This window comes from Stomoxys calcitrans, chromosome 4, assembly GCF_963082655.1.
Source record: "Stomoxys calcitrans chromosome 4, idStoCalc2.1, whole genome shotgun sequence".
Classification (NCBI taxonomy): Eukaryota; Metazoa; Arthropoda; class Insecta; order Diptera; family Muscidae; genus Stomoxys; species Stomoxys calcitrans.
In genome coordinates, this window is record NC_081555.1 from 175,630,749 (window position 1) to 175,652,748 (window position 22,000).

The 22,000-nt window shown below is 38.8% G+C and overlaps 2 protein-coding genes across 5 annotated transcripts in view; both read left to right on the top strand.

Annotated features, from left to right (window-relative positions):
- Positions 1-2,922: 2,922 nt before the first annotated feature.
- Positions 2,923-22,000, top strand: part of LOC106085672 (uncharacterized) — a 28,756-nt gene continuing 9,678 nt past the window's right edge. Inside the window, exons 1-2 of one of the 4 annotated variants that reach the window (XM_059366742.1) lie at positions 2,923-2,941; positions 8,779-11,420. In XM_059366742.1, the coding sequence (XP_059222725.1) occupies positions 9,352-11,420 (2,069 nt within the window). In that variant the 5' untranslated portion in view covers positions 2,923-2,941; positions 8,779-9,351. The other 3 variants (XM_013250005.2, XM_013250004.2, XM_013250006.2) reach the window with 3 other exon arrangements.
- Positions 19,256-20,456, top strand: LOC106085673 (uncharacterized). The gene is made up of 2 exons (XM_013250007.2): positions 19,256-19,689; positions 19,759-20,456. Exons 1-2 carry the CDS (start codon positions 19,390-19,392, stop codon positions 20,314-20,316), a joined length of 858 nt encoding a protein of 285 aa, XP_013105461.2. The 5' UTR covers positions 19,256-19,389; the 3' UTR covers positions 20,317-20,456.

Here is a 22,000-nt window from a genome sequence, read left to right on the forward strand (position 1 = left end):
AACTAATCGTGCAGTGTGAATAGCTATCTCTAAAGTGCCAACAACGCAGACTTATTGGATGCCACATTTGTGTTGAGCTTTGCGACGATAGATGGCGCCAAAACCAAATAATGCTAAAGTCAATGCCGTTGTTTCACAAGCCTCTACTAGAAAATTACAAAAGCAAAACGCAAGTAACAGTAGATGTCGCCCATACTATTACGTCGAAGTAAGCAATAGTGTGTTCGTGTATTCAATAACTTGTGCTGATTTGCACAAATTTTTACTGGAAAGCGTTCGAGTACATTATCTGGCAACAGTAGTGAATGGGAAAGTGTGTGAGAACAAACAACATTTTGGGAGTTTGGTAATTTAGGGCTTGCAAATTTCTACTGGAGGTCATTTTCCCAGCAGAAATTTGCAGCATCGAACAGCTGTTTTATGAAAACCAGCTGTTTAATTCAAATAAATAAAGGAAAAGAGAGTAAAGGCAATAAAAAAAATAAAATTTTTTCAAAAAAATATTATAAAAATTTTTCGGATAAAGTATGAAAAAATAAATTTTAACAATAGTGCATCTTAACATTCAGAACTTAACGTAAATTGGCTAAGACAGAATATTTGTCCATTTAGCCGAACGTAGTATAGCGTTCTAAGCGCCTCGGACACAACCACAAAAATCTACCCTCAAAGAAACTACCTAGGTTGGCAAATGCTGTAAATGCAAATGTCAAAGTGGTTCAATAAATAGACGTTGTTTTACAATTTATCTTCTTCAAGCATGTTTTAAAGTTGTATTTTCATCATTATAACACTATTTTGTTGCCTATGTGTGAAATATCGGATCAAGTAAAACCTCGTTTATATTCATAGAAAAAAATCACTTCTGTCTTAACAAGCATTTGACACAGGATTCACCAATAGAAGGTTAGGTCACATTCGAAAACATAAAGTGAATAGGCCCCATAACATCATTGAGGATGTCAAATGTGCCGATTGGAAATGTCATCAAATGTCAGTAGATTTTTGTTTTCTTTCATTCTCTCCTTCTTTCTCTGAAAAAAAACTATCTGTTTTGTTATTTGCTGTTTGTTAAACATTTTATGGCATATGATTTTTCTGCTGACAAAGGCGTAGACGTATTCAATTCAAAAACATGTTTCTTGAAGCCGCAGTCTTGGAAAAGAAAAAGTTCTAAATGGTCATGAATGTAAGAGGTCTTGTTTGTTAAACATTTTATGGCATATGATTTTTCTATGAGAATGTAAGCAAAGAGCTAGTTGACATCCTCAATGCCGACTACTGTCAAAAATTCAAAAAATTGTATGTCGGCTGATTGCTTGGCCTAACCTTATTCAGTGAATCCTGCATTTGACATTTAGATTTATTGCAAATCAAAACAATTATGAAAAAATTGTACTGGGCTGTTCGCACGACCTCACCTTATAAGTGCATCCTTGTTGGAGACAAGATATGTTTAATAAGTAGGAGCAGTTGCCAAACAAAAAATCAGTATTAAGTGGAACCATGGTACTATTAAGAGGTAGGGTCATTAGCACAACAATAGTAATCTACCCCCAACGAAACTGCCTTGAGTGGCAAATGCCGTAAATTGAAATTTGAAAGTGGTTTTACAAATAAACTTTGTTTTACAACTTATCTATTTTCATCATTATAGCACTGTTTTGTTGCTTATGTGTAGAATATCGGACCAAAGAGATCATCTTTTTTAGGATTTTAGAAAAAATCACAGCTGTGTTATCAAGCCTTTGACATTTAGATTTACTACCAAATTAAAACAAAAAAATTGCACTCACCTGTTCGCATGATCCACCTTATAAGTGCATCCTGTTGTGGAACTATGATTTCGAGTATGCTACAAGTTCGCGCTTGTTTTCGTTGTGTGTTATGTTTCTTAGCTATAATCACAGACAGTAAATGAATACCATGTACGCAGATAAGAAATAAACGAAGAACATTAAGAGAAGAGAGTATTTACGCAGAATTGCGTATGAACAATGAATCTGATTTAGCTAGTTTTCAATCGATGGTGGACAGTTTTTGCTTTTAAATCGCAGAAGACATCTCTTGCGAAATTTTCGTTACCATAAGAAATGCATTGTCATCTCCTAAACGAAATTTTTGTTACCGGTACCCTTATGGAGTAAATTTCGCAGCTCTTAAATCGATATTTTTCGCCATATTCTACACAACATTTTTTCAGTGGCGACAAATGTCTTGGTTGCAACCGAAAATTTCGCATGAGGTGCATAGTCAGTTTAAACTTTAAATTATTTTTACAAAACACTTTTTATTTTTAACCTTCTTGTTAGCTTTTTGTTTATTAACTTTTGGTTTTTGCCAATTCCTTTTTCCCCTCTCTTAGGTGACTCTTAAGAATGAAACAGAAAACGTCAGATTTTTAATCGTTCGTGGAAAATCTATTGTCTGTGCCTATAATGCACACATCCCAACAAAGCACTTGACGTTCTAGTGAGTTTTGGACACTACGCTGAAATTGGAAAATTTTAAATTAAATAAGCACAGGTTATGATTTAAGGATTTAAGGCTCTCGTCAGCTGATTTTATAAAGGGAAAACTGATGATCTAGCTATTTGAACAAAGTCCTTATACCGCTTCCAGACTAGCGTTAGTTAACTTACAGCTTAATATTCTGGCGACAGTAGCTAAAAAAGGTTGATAAATTCCGTACTTTCTGAATTTTTTTTATGTTTGTGTCACCCTATAGTATTGTTATCATCTTAATCTGAGTTACCAATTTTGGTAATCGATGGTAACTTCTCGCAGGTAGTTTGTATCACAAACGATTATGATCAAGTCGATTATGCGATATCTTAAAACGATGACTTGTCGGACATCGACTATTTTATTTATCGATTTAGATCCCTGTCTGTTCAGTTCATTTTCATTCGGCGACAGTTTGTTTAATTTTCAGTGCAAGGTATAATGGAATAATATAATAGAATAACTTAATAATTAAGACAAGAACACAAGTTTATGTAAAGAGTTCAAAGTATTCAATACGGATAAAAAAAATTACAATGCGAACAGTTCATATTAATGCAAATCGGAATTCGGTAAGGAAATCAATAAAATAAACGCAAAAAATGAATTAAAGCAAAGAGCAGCACCGTTCAATGATTTGTGAAGTGAAGAAAAATTGATACGGCGAAGAGATTTTTGTTTTTGAATGAACATGAAAATTACTCATTTTCCTTTAAAATAAACAATCTCCAAATGAAAAACACATTTATAAAAGAATTTGAAATTAAAAAAGCAAACAAGATTTATTGAAACAAGTGAGAGAAGCCTAAGAAAATTGGAAAAAAAATTGGTGAAGAAGAACACATTAAAATATTTGGTGTGTGTTGTAATTGTGTGTGTGAGTGAGTGTTTTATTTGGTGCCTTTTTTATTGAATTTTACGCCGCATCCTCTTTGCCCTTCAATCATCCTCTTTTAACGGAAACTTTTTTGTTTGCCGCATTCGGCAGCGGTAGGCAGAAAGAAAGAAGCATTCATTGAAATTCAACCCCAAAAAGCGATGGAAAAAACAAACACCAACAACGGGCAGCAGCAGCCACAACAAGACAGCCAACAGCAACAACAATAGAAGAGCTGTAGCAGCAGCAGCATTTTCAATAAATGAAAAATACCCACCACCCCGCAACCCCGTCAAGAGCTCCAAAACTCTCAATGAAAATAAAACAGATTTGTTATTTTCTTTCGGTTTGTTTGTGTGTGCAACTTGCAGCAAGTGCTGTAAGTGTAAGCGAGTGGGAACGAGTGTTCGAACGAAAGGCACAATAAGTTGTTTGGTTAGTTGTTGGTGGTAGACGGGAGAGAAGTCCAAGACAACAACACCAACAACCCAGCCAAACCATCAACACAAAAGGAAAAAGAAGCAAGCGAGCAAGCAAAAAAAAGGAACCGATACGAAACGAAATATAATGATTGTGTGGGAAACGCGAAAGGATGAAAGAGAATAAAACAACAAAATAAATACAAGTGAAAAAAGAGTGCTCAAAGAAAGGTGAGAAAAAATAAAAAGCAGATTTAGGCAACACCATAAGGGATTGGGGGATAAAAATAAAGCTAAGAAATAACACAGGTGAAAGAAAGACTAAAATACGAAAGCTAAAAATATAAACTAACATTCGCCGTCCAGAGTTGCAAATTGTTGGTAGTAGAAAAACATGACTTAATTCGAGTTTATTCAGTTATTGAGCTTGTGGCATCCAATGTGTTTTCTATGTTTGATTAAGATGGACTAATTTTAAAATTTCTATAAATACCTAACCAACATTTGATGCTGTAAAATGTTTGCACATATTTTGATTTTGAATCGGAGTCAATTTCTAATCATTGCCTTTTTGGCAATTCGATGATTTATCGTTCAATTATTGCAGAATTGAGGGGGCTGCATCTGCTGGAGCGAAATTGAGCCAGAACTACTCTGGTTTGCCGAGGGAGGTCAATTTCTTCAGGTTCAATGGGAGGCGGTCTAATGTGAATATCAAATTATACTCCCAAATACCTATGATTTTAACGCAATATTGGGATGGTCGGTAAATATGTCCGCTTTCAATGTTAATTTTTCCCTCGTATGCCATGCAAAAACTTCTCTCCAAAGAAGTGTCGCACTGCGGCACGTCGTTTAGACTCGGCATTTATAGGAGGTCCTCTCTCATTGGGCTTAAACTTGAATCGGACAGCACTCATTGATATGTGACATATGTTTGCCACTGTTCAATTATTGCAGATTTGAAGTTTAGAACTTGACATAGGAAAAACAAGCGAAAATTAATGTTTATCATAGTGAAACATATACTTGTTGGAGCAGCCTTGATACCAATTAGTCTGGTTAACATGTCCACCTATTACGCTGGGTTCGAACCCTGGCTAGAACTGGCAAACAATCGACAATCGCAACATTCGATATTTTTAATAATAAATATTGATATTATCGATACTATCGTCAATTTCCCATCACCTATATTTCAAAAAAAAAAAAAATGCAAATGCAATGAACAGACCGAATAAAATCTAATTTAATAAATCATGCAAAGGTGGGCTAAGCAAAAAGAAGTTTATTAATAACTTATTTGCTATAATATATATTACAAGAGGCTTGAAACCTGTGCATATATACACAGACTGATTAGTAGAGAGAAACCTCAAGTAAGAAAATAGGCATTTACAATAATGACTATGCCATTGAGGTGAAAGAAAAGTTTCCAGGCACTCTGATAGATATTCTTTAGGAAGGATTACATACCCCGGCAGAATGAGCGGTCGAAAGCAGTGTAGCCGTTAATCCGTCCGAGATGAAAGTTTTTTTCAGCAGGAGATACATGTTACACACAGTGAAATTTATCTATCTACCTTGTTGTTGTTTCGACATGTTGTTTTGTCAACATACCTAATTCGGTCGCTACGCCCTGCTAAATATCCACATCGAGGAACTCTCCAACTTGAGTGATGGTGCGTCCAGTGAGATCTGGTAGTAAGTCGAGCATGATTGACTAGGTAGATGATCAGTTAGGTCTTTTGGTCTCTGTTCATACGAGGGACAAAAAAGGCAAGACGTGACGTCTTTTCTTATTTTGACGAATTTATCGGTAAAAATTTATATTTTAGAGTTGCTATACTCTACCATTTACAAAGCTTTCTTTTAGACAACATTTCGTTAAAATTTTGTCGAAAGAAATATTTTTATAAAATTCGTTGAAATATTGTTTTTAAGAAAATTTTACTTAAATTTTGTCTTCGGAAAATTAAATTGAGATTTTGTGTCTCGATATCAAGTAATGATATATGTTTGGTGATATTGAAAGTAGTAGAAAACTAAACCGTGCAGCTCTCATTATTCGAGCTTCCGAAGGTCTTCTACCCATCAAATGGTTATGGCGTTTTTTTAAGACAAACTTTGACGATTTTTTCCCTTTTTGACGATTTATCACGAAAGAACCTGGCACCACTTTTAGGACGTTGGCATCAATACTAGCTCAGTATTAATTGAGGCAGCCTTGTCTGTCGGAATATACATAATTGAACCAGAAGTACTTTGGTTTGCGTTTCGTCTCCCAAAACCATATTCACTCGGTAGCCGTTCACTACTTCGCGTGATACACTGCTTGATCGATAAATGTTCTTTTGTAGCATTGAACCTCTTTCTCTAGATCGTGAAGAAACAACGTGACGTCTCTAGCCGTTGGTTGGCTATCCGAAAGATAATGATTTAGATGATTGTTACAGTAACAGGCCAGTAGAAACACTAAAACACTAGAAAGAATTAAATTGTGTTTATGCACAGGAAGCATCTTTGTCACCTGATGGAGCTGATCCACAAAAGATAAGGAGAAAGAATTGTGACTTAAGTCCTTTTTCTACTTTTTAGTGACATGTGAAACCTAGTATTTTGGGATAGAATGGGAAAGAATCATTACGTCATCGACCCTTGCTTTCAGCTGGCAGACTTACTTCGCTGTCCTTGTACTGAACAATGCTGTGAGATATGCAACAAGGTAGAGTTGACCCTATTGTTGTTGTAGCAGTGTGTTGTACACTGAGGTGGCCGCCCTTGCCGATGAAGGACTCAATCGGGTTAATCCGGTGCGGGCTGCCAAGGGATTGCATATGATAAGTTCTCGAAGCCGTCTGCAGAGTGTAGTGTGGTTTTCCACTTACTGAAGTTCGACTTATCTCACCCAAATAATTTGCCATTTTACGTTTAAGGGACGTGTTGGCAAGGCCCTTAAAAAATTTCAATAAGCTCAACATTATCTGGTTAAGAATTTTTTCGGGTAAGTCGGCTGACCAGATATGGATCGACAATATATTCGATTGGATTGCCAGATTCATACGCAAATACCTTGATGTTGATGTTTTTTTTTTATACTCCACTTCCAACTACCTTTCAGTAGAAGAACTCATATTTTCTTTTCACACAAATTGTGTTTCAGATTTGTATTCACTACTAAATACTCTTCATTGGAGTGTGTTCTGTTCAATCTTTCGTCTGCTTGATTCTGTTGAGTGTCCAGATCTAGGAACTCTACGACTAAAATGGGGCGCGTCCAGAGGGATCTAGGTCTGAGAAGAGTGGGTCTGGCCATCGTGTGGTCCCCGGTCACAATCGGGACATACATCCTGCACGTTGGCATCAATACTTGCTCTGTGGGAATTGAGGGGGCTGCATCTGCCGGATCGAAATTGAGCCAGAACTACTCTGGTTTGCCGAGGGAGGTCAATTTCTTCAGGTGCAATGGGAGGCGGTCGTTTCCAAGGACCACGTTCACCCGGTAGCTATTCTCTGCATCTGCTACCGTGTCTGCATGAATGTTGTCTAAGCCCGCTTGAGGTTCTCTCTTGTAGCACTGCACCTCACGCTTTATATCATCTATTGCTGGTAAATATGTTTGGGGGGCCAAGTGCGTGGGCCGCCACGAACTTGGTGATACATACCAGGTTCGTGCTTCAGCCCCAATTAGCTTTCATATAAAGCCCGTATTCCCACTAAGTGGCCGTTCAAACATTTCGCATCGAATGTGAATATCACATTCTACTCCCGCAATATTTGGATGGTTGGTAAATATGTCCGCTTTGGGGGTGGGTATCATATTCGTCTTCTGGAGACCACCATAGCGTGCAGGTTGGCATGTGCGCATATGACGCTGAAAGCCTGGGATTGAATTCACGCGAGAAACTCAACGTCGGTTTTCCCCTCCTAATGTTGGCGCAATTTGTGGGGTGCTATGCCATGCATAGAAGCCATGCAAAAACTTCTCCCCAAAGAAGGGTCGCACTGCGGCACGTCGTTCAGACTCGGCTTTAAAAAGGAGGTCCCTTATCATTAAGCTTAAACATGAATCGGACAGCACTCAGTGATATGTGAGATATGTTTGCCACTGTTCCCTAATAGAATTTTCATAGACAAATGTGAATATTCGTCTTTTACGTTTAGGTTAGGTTGAGGAGAGTTATTTTAAAGAATTCTACCATCTACCATTAAGTCGGCCATCAACATTGACAGGCTTTTGTTGACATTTTTTTTAATAAAATTGTTATCTTACGATATATCATACGATTTATTCGTAATGTGTGTACTTAATTAAAAGTAGCTAGACTCACTTATTATTGTGTTGCAATTGCTTTGGATGCCTTAAAAATTGTACGTGCCTGTGAATTTTTGCAATAATTATTTTGTTTTTCTACACCAATTAATGCAACCCTGAAATTCTGGTCATTTCAATCAAAAATTGCAACTCTATAAAATTGTGCGATTTTTGTTTATAAACGACAAAACAAATGAACAAAACATAGAGGAAAACAAAGGAAAGACACCGAAATTCACGTAGAAGAGCAAACGAGCGACCGACGTCGGACGACAACGAACCAGAAGCGCAAAAGGAACAAGCAAAAGTTTTCCATCCAACCATTTTCAGCAGAGGAAAATTTGGTTTATTTGTCAAACATTGACGTTTTCCATGAATGTGTGTGAGGTTGTGTGTCTGCTGCTTGCTGCCTATCATTCGTCCGTCTCTTCCCCCAACAAATGTTCAAGTGTGTGAGTGCGCGTATTTTCCATTACCCATGTGTGAGTGTAGCAAGCGAGCGAACGAGTGAGTGAGTAGTGGAAAAAAGGTGAACTCTCAAAACTAGAAGAAATGAAGGAAACGAAAGATGGAATGTGAAAAATCGTAGTGGAAGGAACAAAAAAATTAAAATTGTGCGTAGTAAAATAAAATTCCTTTTTTCCTGGTTTTTTTGTAATTAGAAAAATGAATTAAATCGTAATAAAACAAGTATTCAACCACATACAAATAATTAAATTGAGAAGAATGCTAACAACAGCAGCGACCAGAAGAAGAAGAAGACCAAGAAACTCACAGAAACTATGAAATAATTGTGACTAAAAACAGAATTCCTAACATTTAAAAGCAAGCGAGCAAGCAAGCAAAATAAGAAAAAAAACGAAAAAATTCGCGGCTACAATAATGTGTTATAATTAATGCCAATAAAATGTTACAAGAAATATACAAAACAAAAAAGAAAAACATTTAAATCTAAGAACAACCAGCAACCTCAGAGTTGGCAGCGCGAAGTAGCGACGAAGCAGACCACGAGCGAGCTCCAAAACGACGACGACGTGAACGAGGACGAAGAGGAAATTAGAGTCTTTTTTTCTTGGGAACATTTTTCTTTTCCACGAATCCCCTCACAAATAATCGCAGCATAAATGAGTTTAATTTGAGGAGTTGTGTTGTTTTGTTTAACAAATTCACCATCACCATTGTCTCCGAAAGCGCTTATAGCATAGACCAGTAGTTCATATTGGCCGGGCCGCAACATGGATGGCTCCAACAACTCATCCGGAGGCTTATCGTCGCGCAGTCTTCCCTCGCTGTTCTCCATGAGTAATGGTTCCTCGATGGCTACCAAAGACTTGGAAGGTCTAATAGCCATGAATGATAGTGCTTTGTCGCAACAAATCGAATTTATACTACAGGATGCTCCCATGGAGCATGATGACGATGATGATGATGATGGCGACCACAGTAGTGGTGGCGGTGGTGCCGGCAGCATCCATCATCGCATATTGTTTCAGCAACATCAGCAGCAGCAACAACATGGCGGCAACAATGATGTGATGACCTCTGTTAAGGGAGGAGGTCAACAACAACTAATGGACACAGAAAGTAATTCACAAGGGGCCCTATCGGGCGTGGGTGGCTCCGGCACTGCAACTGTTATAAAAATTGAGACCCCACCGAATTCTACAACACCCATAACAAGCGCTTCCGATTTAAGTCAGACCAGTCAAGATATCGAACAGCAGCAGCAACAACAACAACAATCCATTGTCAAAACTATCACACACCATGCTGTGGGTACAACAACAGCAGGTGGAAGACATCAACAGCAACATCATCATTTTCTTAATGGACGTGGTATTATTGTGCGTTCGTCAGACATTCATGATTACAATTCGCTACCCTTGGCGGCGACAACAGCGGCAGCAGCTCACCATGATCATCATCAGCAGTCACTTGATGAGGATGAGGAAGAAGATCCTGAATTGAATGATGAAAATCTCCAAGATATCGAAGAGGAAGCCAAGGCAGCTGAGGCTGATGAGGAGCCGCCCCTATTGGACGGTACCCAAATCAAAGTGGAACATATGGATGATATGATCGACACAGCGCCAGCACCTCGTCTAACCTATACTAGTGGTCCCACCACGGTGACGACCACAAATGCTGAGGGTCAAGCCACGCAACTGGTTTTGCCTGCTGGGTCCATAGTCAGCACCACCACGCGATCTGTTACCGTACCGGTATCAGAAGCTATAGCTCATCTACAAAGACGTCCAGTATTCATAAGTAATGGCATGGCCAATGTTGGGGGTACCACTTTGGTGCGAATGCCAGCCATGTTGTCGCGAAACGGTTCAATGGCAGTGTTGAATGTTGTGCAGCAGCAAGTAGGAGGCGGTGGTCAGACCACTCAACTCATATTGCAAGCCTCACCCGTGTGCAGTGTGGCAAATTCTTCAAGCAGCACCCCCATGTTGGTTACCACCTCGCCACAAACGCCCATAGCCACCGATTTAACAGGAAACTTATCACCCAAGGGCCAAAATATATCACCAACATCTTTGGTCACATCATCAGGAGGCAACACACATATACTTTCCAATGCATTATCTTCGAATTCATCCACAATAATGGCCATAAATACAAGTCCTACCAATGCTGCCATAGCAACAACCACCTCCAACAACACCAACCGATCGCCACAGAGATCTTCTCAGAATAATGCCAATAGTAACTCCCATCATCCAGTGGCGTCAACATCGGCCCAAGCTCAACAACAACAGCAACAACAAATTGCTTTAAATACCAGCTTTACCCGCAATACAGCTTCGACATCACCCCCATCTTCCACATCGTCAGCCTCCCCACCCTCTTCGACGTCCACCCCCTCGGGCACCATATACCAGTGCATGGAGTGCGTTGAAAAATTCGATAATAAAGAACTCTATGAGATCCATCGCTCCGGTCATGCCAACAACATGAAATGCGCCATCTGCAACATGGTTCTCAAGTCTCTCAAAAACTATGAGAAACATTGTCTTCGTTGCAAGCCGTACGAGTGTCAAATATGTGGTCGTGTGGTACGTTTTCGTCCTAACTTTATCAAACACATGCGTGTCCACACCGGTCAACAGTCCGAGCGTCATAAATACAAATGCGAAGTGTGTCACAAGGAGTTTATGAGCTTTGAATATTTCAAAGTCCATAAAAAGATCCACAATGAGAACGTAAATTTGACCTGTGAGATTTGTGGCAAACAATTTAGCGCTTTGGCTTCGCTGCGAGGTCATTCCAAACTACATTCAGGAGTTAAATTGCACAAGTAAGTAAATCTACTGCATTTTTTCCAATTACTATTTTTGTTTTTGTTTGTGGGCTTTTGTTTATTGGAAATTCGGAAATCCTAATTACAATATTATTAGCCGTTTATCATTTACATATGTATTGTTCCAATGTTATGATTCTTTAATGAAGCAGATTGGTGTATAGTACCGATAACAACAGAGTATTAGGCTATTGGGTCAATGGGTACTTATGAGTCATTATCAAAAAACAAATTTGGCATTAAGGGTTAAAGGCGAAGATGAGTTATCATGAAGAAAGAAAGGCGAAAAAACCAAAAGCTGGTTCTAACCTAAGGCAGTATCGTTTTCCATTCATTGAGAAAATTAGACACAACTTCAAGCGACAGGTGTGAAAACATTGGACTCCAAACCATATGTACGATTGTCAATTAGTTGATTGGCAAATTAGAGATAAGAAACTCAAGTTATAGTTAAACTAGAAATTTCTAATGATAACGGAGGCATCACTTTAAAGCTCTATTTAAACAAAATTGTAACACTACGTTTCTAAGCTTTTCTCCCTAGTCTGTCCTGTAGTCACCAGGCATGTAGATATACATTTATAATAAATATCAGACTGTATTTTCATTATCTAGTGGATATCAGGGGAGATACTTTGGCCCATTCGGCTGGTGCGAATGGGCCAAGGGAATAAGAAGTTAAAAAATTCCCATGCAAACCAGAGTAGAAGAGTTCATCAATATCCAAACGTTTAGGTCATCTCCGCTTCATTTCAAATCCTTGACTCCTTTTCTCATGCGATCATTTAATTATTGTTTTACACACTTAATTAGCATTGCAGTAAAGCAAAACTGTCGAGGTTCACCATTTAAAGAATGCCTATGATGGTATTTAAAGCTGTATTTTGACAGGTCTGCTGGTGCCCCCACTGCGGCTGAGGCTGGTAGCGTTATTGATAACAGGTCGGTCTAGTTGCCATTGCAAATTTGCCCACAAACATTTCATTAAGGAACAGGGGCAAACTTCTCCCATATCAACGAGTGATGTCCGATTTAAATTTAAGCTCAATGAAAAGGGATCTCCTTTTTATGGCCGAGTCTGAACGGCGTGTTGCAGTGTGACACCTCTGGGAGGAGAAGTTCGTACAAGGCTTCTATTTTCTATTTTCCCGTTACCGACTTCCGTATGTAGTTTTCTCATCCAGTTAGAGAATATGAATATGGTGAACCGTGACTTTGCGTCGCAAACATACAGGTTACAATTCCTACAGAACTCCATCTGGTTATGGAGATAACAAATTATTCCCCCACTCAGCTCATCGTTGTTATTGCCTCCCGCCAAAATCGAACAGACACCGTATATAAGGGAGTTAAGAGATGAGAGATTCGTGAGAGATATCCACCTCAAGGAACTCTATGTTTAACTTTACAATGAAATGTATTGTCAACTTTGGTAGTGTCATTGAGGAGGATGAGGACATCGACCACATAGAATGCCTTTGATAGGTTCAGAGTCAGTCCGTTCATAAAGTATTTCCTTATTCAGACTGACTATCGTCACACATATAATGTTGTTGTTGTTGTAGCAGTTTGTTATACACTGAGGCGGCAGCCCTTGCCGATAAAGAACCATCGGATCAATTCCGTACGTACAACCGGCTGCCGTGGTATTGCAAATATAATGTTATATTCCTGTTGTTGTTGTTGTTGTAGCAGTGTGTTATACACTGAGGCGGCAGCCCTTGCCGATGAATAACTCCATCGGGTCAATTCGGTACGTACAACCGGCTGCCATGGGATTGGGATTATATTCCTGTTGTTCTTCTGTGCATTTCATGGAATCTGTTGTTGTTGTAACCACATTTTCATGTGGAGATGGTGATCCTCGTCAAGCTCCTCAAGGTGAGCAAGCTCGTTCCGGTTGAAACGGCCGATCGCCGCGGGAACAGAGTGGCCATTGGTTATTTAAAGGCGTCAATAACTCGCCTTGTCATATCGAACATCATAGGCACTCAGTGTTTTGCAAGAGCCGGTGCCGACCGACCTCTCAGTGAGACTCTCCGCTCGATACCGCTGATTGCCCGCGACTGCCGTTGCAGCTACTCCGTATGGAGCATTCCACTATCTGCTACCTTCGGACGCGCCCGGTATCTCGCAGATAAGCTTCTCGTGACAGCAAAGAACACCACAAAAATTGGACCTCAAAGTTTCAGCTTGTGTGGTGCACACATCTATCCAGTGCCGGAATCTGTGTTAATGGTCTACAGGAAAGAGGGATGAGTTCTGAGCTGGGTATGAGCAACGCTTTAAGAGCCTTTGTGACCGGCGAAAGAAAGAAGATCCGCCCATATGACGCTGATTGTTCTGGAAATTTTGTTGGTTTGTGAATAAGAAGTACCCTTTTCCAGGTCTCGTATTTTCCTTTTAGATGGAAAGGGTGGATATGGGAGGATAAAAGGTAGGTCGCCACTCCTACATCACAAAGATGCTTGTGCATCACAATTCACTTCTTCGTCGAGTTTGGAAGATGTCATTGAAGAGGGTGATATAGAATGTCTTTGACAAGGTCATCTCTTCCAAACACTGGTATATATGTGATAGTGACAAGTCCTGTTGTACTGCTGTTCATTTTATGATGGAAATATGAATAAATCCAGGCTTGAGAAAAAGGCCCACTGACCCTTTTCTAGATTTAGACCTTGGTTTAAATGTTTGGTGATAGCAGCAAGTCCTGTTCTGCTTTTTTTTTGCTAATCAGTTCCCACAATGATGTTCTATTTTGGGTGTTTCTTGTCCAATGGTTCTCTGCCATAGTTTATTTTGTAATTTCGCTTGTCTTAAAGGTTGAATTTAATGCCATATATCATTTTTATGTAAACGAGATGGTGATAAAATTTCTTTATTTCATTAAAAATGTTTTGATATTGGGTTGCCCAAAAAGTAATTGCGGATTTTTTAAAAGAAAGTAAATGCATTTTTAATAAAACTTAGAATGAACTTTAATCGAATATACTTTTTTTACACTTTTTTTCTAAAGCAAGCTAAAAGTAACAGCTGATAACTGACAGAAGAAAGAATGCAATTACAGAGTCACAAGATGTGAAAAAATTTGTCAACGCCGACTATATGAAAAATCCGAAATTACTTTTTGGGCAACCCAATACATAAACCTTTACGCTGCTCTAAGTTACATTTTCTGACAGCCTTAACACTGAAAAGAAATTTATTAAAAAAAATAGGAACTCTTGTCTCATCCATATTGCCGGGATTATATTGACATTTTCAATTCTTTTGCCCAAACAATGAACGTCTTTTGAACTTTTGAAACACTTAATGCGCTAAATGATTTATAAATGACAGCTTATTTGGGACTATATTTTTGCTAAAATTTCGTTTTGCCACTGTCGCCGCCTAAACATCCACACAAAAGCCATTTTCCATTGACTTGAAGATAATCAACTCATAGCACTTCGTGGCGGTGGTGAATTTTATTTTTTTTGAGGACATGTTGGACACTTGAGTTGACAAAAATCATTATCCCGAATGCAAGCGAGCTAAAGTATTGCTGGACATTTCACTTTCCTCTTAGTCTTGTTTTTGGTTCACACAAGGACTGCCATGATTTTTATCCTCACAACTCGCAACGCTCTCGCACACACACACCCTCGCCGACAAAAAGTGTAAACAAATAAAGAAATCATTTGATTTTTCCTTAAGGGATGATGATGAAGTTGATGTGGATGTGGAGTGAGTTACTGGGCGAATGAGTGAACACATGTTTCCTCATACTGCTGCTTGATTGGTCATTGTGACGGGGAGTTAGAAAATTCTAACCATAATTTGTAGGGGCTCGAATAAATTAGTAGAAGGTTCAGATTTGAATTGCTCCATTATCACTTTATGCTCTGTTGTACTGTTGAATGGCACAAAAAAAAAAAAACAAGCATTTATTCATTGTAGTCTAATACAAATTTACATTTACCATTACAATGAGGCGGCTATTTGTGGAATTTATCGATTTAATCTAAAACTACACATATATGCAAGTCTTTGTTTTTGTTATGGTTATAGTTTTGCTTTGGCTATAATGTGATTGTATTGAAAGATTCGATTTAAGGAAGGGATTCCGTTGAGGAGTTCAAAGAGGTATTATTGGATAGGAGGACATTATGAAATGTAAGATGTTGACTTTGTGAGAGAACATCATTCATCAATCGACGTCCAAATGATGACTTTTCGTCCATGCAATAGGTGGGGCGATTTGAATATCTTAAGGGACCCTCTGCGTTTCTGATTCTTGGGATTGCGCTCCTTCAGGCAGTTATGGCCACGTCAAAATACAAAATTTTCGCGAAGACATTAATAAATTACAATGAACATCTGAAAATGGTGATTTATCAATATATTAACTCAAAATGTGCAATTTCACAAGGCCAAAACTGTATGAAGGAACGTTCCAATGCTTTTGGGACATACTAGATAGTTCTCTACATTTGCATTGGCTACAATTTTTGTCTTAATATTGGATCGAAAATTTCAATGGTTTGGCTGTTATAGGCCAATAAATAAAAAAACGTGACAATAGTCTGGATAAAAATTGCAAGTCAAAATCTGGAGGCTCGATATCACCGTAGACGTATGGTCTAAGGGAGGACTTTTTTGCTCAGCACAATCCCAAGTATCAGAAGATTTAAGATTTTTTTCCTTTCATACTAATCGTCCTACCCTACTACATAACCTTTGAATGTTGAACAAACATTAGATAGAAAAAATCCAGGAATATTCTGTTGTTGTAGTATATTTTTTATGTGGAAGTAGCGATACTCGTCAACATGATGAAAATGGGTTATTTAAAGGCGCCAGTAACTTGCCGAGGCATACCGAGCATCATAGGCGGTCAGTATTTAAGTAAGAGCCGGTGGCACCCGGCCTCTCACTGAGACTCCGCTCGATACCATTGATTGTCCGCGACTGCAGTTGCGGCTACTCCGTATCTATACGGAACTCGTGGACGCGCCCGGTAGCTCTCAGCTTCTCGTGATAACGATAAACACCGCACAGCTCAGAGCTCAAAGTTCCAGCCTCTGCGGAGCTCATAGTTATACCATGCCGGGAATATGCCATTTAGAAATAATGAAGCATACTCTCCTATTTCAACGAACGTCGTCCAATTCAAGTTTTATGCTCTCCTTTTTATAGCTGAATCGCCAATTAGCTGAGAGTTTTCAAAAACGTGGGTATGCTTAACACTGCACCCCGGTGGAGACTAACCTGCTACTAGTTGCCGCATTTTAATGTCACAACTGAGTAGATTACTGCCGTAGTGGTGAAAAACAGAAGCGACGTGACACATTTCAACCGACGCTATATTCATTGCCTTGGATAGAAGGAGATATACGTCTCGCAACTGTGTTTAAATTTAATTTTTCCAGACTATGTATGGCACTCGAAAAGACATACGGCGAAGGAGCTTTAACTAGACGAAAAAGCGGCCAAAAGCATTAAATATCCAAAAATATTGCCTTTGAACGGAATGTGAATGTAGAATCCAGCGGAATCAAGACGTGGTGCGATGTAAAAAGTCGGACTACTCCTCCCATTCTCATGCCAGGAAACTCTGCGACCTTGGTAGAATGCGTCTAGAGGGATATGATTTTAATTCTAGTATTTTTAAGGCAGTTAAACAGTTGATAAGTACAGTGTGGTCTCTGATTACAGGCGGGAAGCAGCCAGCTAGTTGATATCAATCTAAACTCTTTAGGTATTGAGGGGGTTGCATCTGCCGGAACGTAGTCAAGCCAGAACTAATGTGGTTTTTCGAGGGAAGTTAATCTCTGCAGATTATATAGGTGACTTGCATGATATTTAAACCCGTTGATACGCCGCTTGATATAGAGTTTCTCTCTGGTAGCGCTGAACCTTTTGCACGGGTAGTGAGTTTCCCGATGGTGTTGTTCCACATGAGAACTGAAGAGACATCCTGTCGCAGTCTTTGTTGTTGTAGCAGTGTGTAGTACACTGAGGCGGCAGCCCTTGCAGATAATCTGGTACGTACAACCGGCTGCCATGGTAATGTGTAGTTCGTAGAGCTGGATTGTGGCAGGTGCGAATCATATTCTGCTTTGTGTCTCTCTCTGCTATTTAGCCCACATCGCCGTTGCATAGTTTTACATAATCGCAATTTTCGATATCTAATTCCTTATCTACTCTTAGAGACCTTTCATTTGTACCAGTCGCCCTACATGTGCATTTGTAGGATCAGAGTGTAAGGTAGGATGGGTGTAGGGTTGGATGTTGGTAGGGTAGGATATGGGTAGGGTAGGATAGGGCTATAAAAAGGAGGCCACTTATCATTGAGCTTAAAACTTGAATCGGACTGCACTCATTGATATGTGAGAAGTTTGCCTCTGGTCCTTAGTGAAAGGTGCAGGGGCAAAATTTGCATTTTGACAGTCTTGAATCCTCATTTAGACAATTTTTGCCCCTTAAAATTGAAATTTGTAGTCGATTGGAATTGCAAATGGGCCAATATTTCGATTTTAACTTCTGAGCCCCTAACAATTAATATTGTTATCTAACTAACTTAAATTTGGTACACCAGATTTTTTAGGATAAGTTCATAAATAGATATAGCCCCCATACCAACTGAATTTTTGCTACATTTGGTTGAAATGTGATATGTAGTGTGAACTCATAAATTTAAAACTCCAAACCAAATACCACGCAAGTAGATCTAAAGGTCGATGTGGCCCCATCAGTTGTCAAGTTGTTAACAAAACGGTTGTTTTTCCTTAATAATGGTTGTATCACTTGATTTTAAATAAGTTTATTTTTTCCCGGGAATTTCCGGTATCGGAATCGGGATTGTAAATGGGGTGGGATGGGATGTCTCGATAAACATATCTAATTCCAACTCTTTAATATCCTTCGTTTGACAACCATATTATCCTGATAGGGTTAAAATTTTATTTTGGTTGTCTTATAGGTGACTCTAAAATTATCAAAGGCTTTAGTGTCTGATTTGGAGATAATATCATATGCGACGAGGTGCAATAGCATCAAGATAGCGATATCTGCAGACCTATTAGAACGCAGTCTTAAAGATCATCCAGAATTGAGATGGAAAAAATCTACCATCTGCATGACCATAGTAAGCTATCCTCTAAACAAATGCTTCTGAGCTATCATCAGAAGGAACACCCGAACTACTAACTCACCGAGCAGGAATCCCCTGCGAGGCATGTTTTTAGACGCGATCCACTCATTACCTGTTCATACAGAACTGGTAGAATATTCAACAGAATGCTGAAACCAATTTGACTTTATTCTACCAACCAAATATAGGTCTTAGTCGTCTACTCCTACCACCCATTTCCTGGCTTAAGTCGTATCGTTTGAGAATTCTGGAGCTAGGGCTGGAGACCATAGCAGATTCAAAATAAACTCGAAATAAAACAAAGTGTGCAGTTACAGTGATCGGGGCCGCAACAACTGAAAAGGATACGATTCAGGGGTCCATTAGTCGCCATTAGGAGTCAAGATCAAGTATCTTGAATTCTACCGGCGCTTATTCTTCCAACTGGTTCAAACATCAACCAACAAAATCGTTAACATTGTAAAGTCAAACAACAGCTCTACGCTAGGGTTATGACTTTTTTTAGAACCTAATATTCCCTGCATTATATTTTGAGTTTGATGAGGTTTTATTTAAGACCAAAAAAAACGTTGCAATGGGCTTCCACCTTTATGACATTGCATTTTTTTAATGTGTATTGATATGCCTCTTAAAAAACCTGTCACCCTTTCACTTTAAAATTCTTAATATTTCTTTTTTAAATTTTACATCAGATTGGCTTCAGTAGTACTTCGAATTTCTTCTCGAATCTTTCAGAAAAGGAAGTTTTATTCCGAAATCTGTGTTTCTATTTAATATTTTTTAAATTAATTTGTAAAGCAATCCGCATTAAATAAAATTCCTGTATACAAAATGGATATGGAACTTATCGATGTACCAAAAAAGGTTAATAGGCACGTGATGAAAGCGTTGAGCGCTTTAAGTAATGGCAACGTGTTTAAAAAATTTCCCTTGGGCCTCATATTGGAGCAAGTCGAACGACAAATGCGGAATGTGGTGCCGGTGGACAATCTTGAGGATGCTGTCACAGCGTCCCTTCATATTTTAAGCTATTACGGTTTGATAAGACAATTCGATGAAAATCGCTTTGATATTGGCCGTTCGTATGACGAAATTCCATCAACTCCAACCAAAAAAGACTTTAGTTTGGATGTAAGCATAAATTTTTTCTATGTTTTCGATAAAGGTATATTCTGTATCTTCTTTTTTTTGCTTTTAAAGGATTCGCGGAAAAGAACCTACAGTACTGATTCCATGTCAGGCGATGAATTTGATAAAACTCGCAAAAGAATGCGCTCAAACAATAAAAATTTTCGTTTTAAAGGTCGCAGAGTTGAATTACCAAAACCTAGGAGACACACAGGATTTCTATTCCAAACGCTTGACAGCTTTGAACATATTGAATTAGGCAAAAGCCATTGCATGAATAACGCCAATAATTTCGAATTGGCCATAAATATGGCAGAATGGCCAGCAGTTGGGATCGATCCCATGGGCCAGGATAATGCTAATATAGATTTAAGGAAAGATTTGGAGGTACTTTATGAGCGCCCTGAGTCAAGAGAAAATATACACGCGAATTCTGAGATCCACAATCCCTCCAATGACAACTTGAATTCAAGAAATCAAAAGGATTCGTGTTTAAATTTAAACATGAATACTGTTGCACGGGGCCATGTTATTGAGGACAATGACCCAAGTGACCCTGTAGGCGATCCAAAAACATCTAAAGTGGCATTAACAGTAGATTTGTTGAATAAGTCAAGCAAGGAAACATAAGGTGTGAAAGTCATATACGGGGAAATTGTAATGACCAAACGACTGTGTTATCATTATGGTTTTGTTTATTTTTTTGATGTGTAGTTTTGGTAAATTCTCTGTTAAATATGATATGATAAGGAAGCTGTTAGAAAATTTAATATTTTGTTTCTTTTTCTGATTTGATGGCCAAGTATACGTTTCTGCCGGAAATTTTAACAAAATTTCCTATAGAAATCTAATTTTGACCAAATTTTTTATAGAAATGAAATTTTGACAGACATTTCCTATAGAAATGAAATGAAAGACCGGATATAGGTCTTGGGAAGAAGTTGTCTTTCTACACTTTAACTTTCCATCGAAATTTTTGATTTTGTCCAACTTGCGTAAGGAGGCCACCGTTGCGCTGATGCTGAACCGTCTTTGGTGCTGAACGAGTGGGTTCAAACCCTACGAGAATAGCCCACAAATCTTCAGCGATGGCTATTTCCTCTTTAAAAATTTGCTTGTGAACATTACATCAAGGAACAGGGGCAAACTTCTCACATATGTATTTATGAGTGCAGTCCTATTCAAATTTTAGCTCAATGATATGGGGTCTCCTTTTTTATGCCGAGTCCGAACGGCGTGCCGCTTAGCGACACCACTTGTTAGAGACGTTGGCATACTTATTTTCCAATAACTTTTGATTGGTAGTCTATATCACAGGATCCTGTTATGCTTTGAATTTTTCCACAAGTCTCGAACTCGACTTGACCTTAGCCAGAGCCGTCAACGCCTTCTGACTTGTCCATATAAATCGAGACCGATACTACTGCCTTGAGATCGAAATATGCTACAACCGTCACTTCTTAATTCCCAACTTCTTCCCAAGACCTATATCCGAATGTCTTCCCACACTTAAACTTTCCATCGGAATTTGGTATTTTTTCCTTGCGTAAGGAGCCCTCCGTTGAGCAGATGACGAACCGCCTTTGTTGCAGAACGAGTGGTTTCAAACCCTACGGAATAGCCGACAAATTTTCAGCGGTGGCTATTTCCTCCTTGAAAATGTGCTTATGAAGATTCCATTAAGGAACAGGGGCAAACTTCTCACATTTGCTCACGTCGGGATTTGAACCCTCTAACATCGGCGCCACGGTGGGCTCTGATTATTTCCTCCTAATGCTGGCGAAATTTAGGAGGTAATCAACCGTGTAAAACTGTTCTACTAAGTGGTATCGCACTGCGGCACGTCGTTGTTGTTGTAGCCACATGTTGCAAGATTATTCTGCTGTCTTCCTAGACCACTCTTAACTCTGAGATCATCCTGATTCGACAATGGTTCCTAGATTAAGCTATAAAAAATCTAACTACTTCAACGGTATCCGCCCATAGTGCAGTTAGTTTCATTGGTTTCGCTGTGCATCTAAATAAATAGGTGATTTGTTTCATAGAGTGTAGTACCGCACTCGGGGCATATATTGGTTGCCCAAAAAGTAATTGCGGATTTTTTAAAAGAAAGTAAATGCATTTTTAATAAAACTTGGAGTGAACTTTAATCAAATATACTTTTTTTACATTTTTTTTCTAAAGCAAGCTAAAAGTAACAGCTGATAACTGACAGAAGAAAGAATGCAATTACAGAGTCGCAAGCTGTGAAAAAATTTGTCAACGCCGACTATATGAAAAATACGCAATTACTTTTTGGGCAACAAAATATTTG